The 1956-nt window shown below is 30.7% G+C and overlaps 1 protein-coding gene across 1 annotated transcript in view; it reads left to right on the forward strand.

Moving 5' to 3' along the window:
* The window catches only part of SMC6 (structural maintenance of chromosomes 6), a 120332-nt gene that overhangs the window by 55259 nt on the left and 63117 nt on the right, over positions 1-1956 (forward strand). Inside the window, exon 17 of the mRNA XM_011971451.1 lies at positions 959-1119. Within this exon, the coding sequence (XP_011826841.1) occupies positions 959-1119 (161 nt within the window). The remainder of the gene's footprint in view (positions 1-958; positions 1120-1956) is intronic.

Raw genomic sequence — 1956 nt, forward strand, 5'->3', positions numbered from 1 at the left:
ATTCTTTATTTGCCCTTACAGATACATATATTATTATCTTTCTACTTAAATGAAGTATTTTGCTTGATATCTTACGAATTCTTTTTCATATAACTTTGTACTCTGTTAGATAAATCAATATTTACTGTTTATCTGTGTAGGTATTTTTATGTGCTTGTTAGATTAGATCACCGTATTTTGTTTCCTCTGTTGGCATAAATTTGCTGAGAAGGGACAAGGTGATTTATATTGTCTTGTTATTTGAAACAAATTTGTAATCAAGACAAACAAAAGTCTTTTTTTCTCATTAACAGAAGCTAAGAACGGTCTAGATAACTCAAATGTGTGTGTGTGTGTGTGTATATATATATACACATATGTTCATATTGTAATTATTTGTGTGTTCTACTCTCTCATATTTTAGAATAGTACTTGAAAAAATAAATAATAAAGCCCTGTTGTAAAGGTCTGTCCCCAGAGAGGTTGATTAGGCCTTAATTAACCTAATCTTCTTTCACTTCCTCCAGTGCTTAAATATTTCCAGACTTTCCGTACATTTTTCAGTATAGTAATCTTTTATTGGAATTTGCTATTCATTCATATCTTTTCTAGGGTGTAAAAGTCATTTAGAAAAAATAATTAGTATGAACTGGTCTAAAGCCTGTATTTTCACATTAAAAAGCACTTAAAATAGTTTTAACTTTTAAATGGATAATACTCAAATTTAAAAATAAATATACACCAATTTGTCATGAAGCATTGTTTACTAAACTGTTTTAAGACTTTTTAAATAGTTTTAATTCTTCTAACCTTGAAAGTGTTAAAATTCTTATATTTAACTTTATAAAATTATTTGAATGTTTTAAAAAGAATACTTGAATCATATTAAAATAATAAGGACAAGTAACATTTTGAAATTCTGTACATCAGAAAAATTTTCACATCGTTTTAAAAAATTTATTTTTCTCTATTCTTTTAGAATAATTCTGTAGCTCGTGCAGTAATGCAGTCCCAAAAGCCACCCAAAAATTGTAGAGAAGCTTTTACTGCTGAGGGTGATCAAGTTTTTGCAGGACGTTATTATTCATCTGAAAATACAAGACCTAAGTTCCTAAGCAGAGATGTGGATTCTGAAATAAGGTTAGAGTCAAGTTTAACTTTACTGTATTATTCCCACTGCTTCCTTTGGGGTTCATTTTCTTTCATATTACTCTTCCAGTGGTTGTTTCAGTGAGGACGGGAGTAATCTATCTCAGTGCTTAGTCTTAAAATATCACTTAGCTAGTTATAGAATTCGAGGTTGACAGTTATCTTGCATCATCACTTCGACAACAGCATTCAGGACTGATAATCCAGAACGTATTCCCTCAACTAGCTCATTTGTACACTATTTGTTGCTTGTCCTCAAGGAGATAGGAGCTTGACTCAGAATGTAAATCAGCTACATCACTGTGCTCACTGTTTAATTTTGCTGATTTGTCTAAGAGAGGATACAGCAGACTGGTTTACATTCTGGCTCAAGCTCCTTATATTGTCCCTGATTGGTACTTTGAGTTGCACAGTTCTAGAAAGAAGATCAATTGACATGATTAGAACACATGCCTAGGAAAATACAGCTGCTAGAAGAGACAAATTGAGAAGTTAAACGAAAAACTAATAAGAGATTCAAGAACATGCAAAAAGACATTTTGGTATCAAAAAACAACCCCATGATTGCTTAACTGAATTCATTCAATTGATGAATTGACGTTTTGGGCTTGAATTAATGACTTAGAAGATATTCAGTAGAAGAACTTAGGACTTAAAAGAAATATCTAAGAAAACTGAGCAAAAAAATAAATAAATAAATTATAAATGACTTGTATGTGTAGGGGAAATGAGAGTTTTGTTGAAATAGATTTCTTCTAGTCATTTTTATGTGATTATGAGAGCAGAAGAAAGGAAAATAACCATAATACCATAATGGATGTTGGAGAG

This window comes from Mandrillus leucophaeus, unplaced genomic scaffold (assembly GCF_000951045.1).
Source record: "Mandrillus leucophaeus isolate KB7577 unplaced genomic scaffold, Mleu.le_1.0 Scaffold122, whole genome shotgun sequence".
NCBI lineage: Eukaryota > Metazoa > Chordata > Mammalia > Primates > Cercopithecidae > Mandrillus > Mandrillus leucophaeus.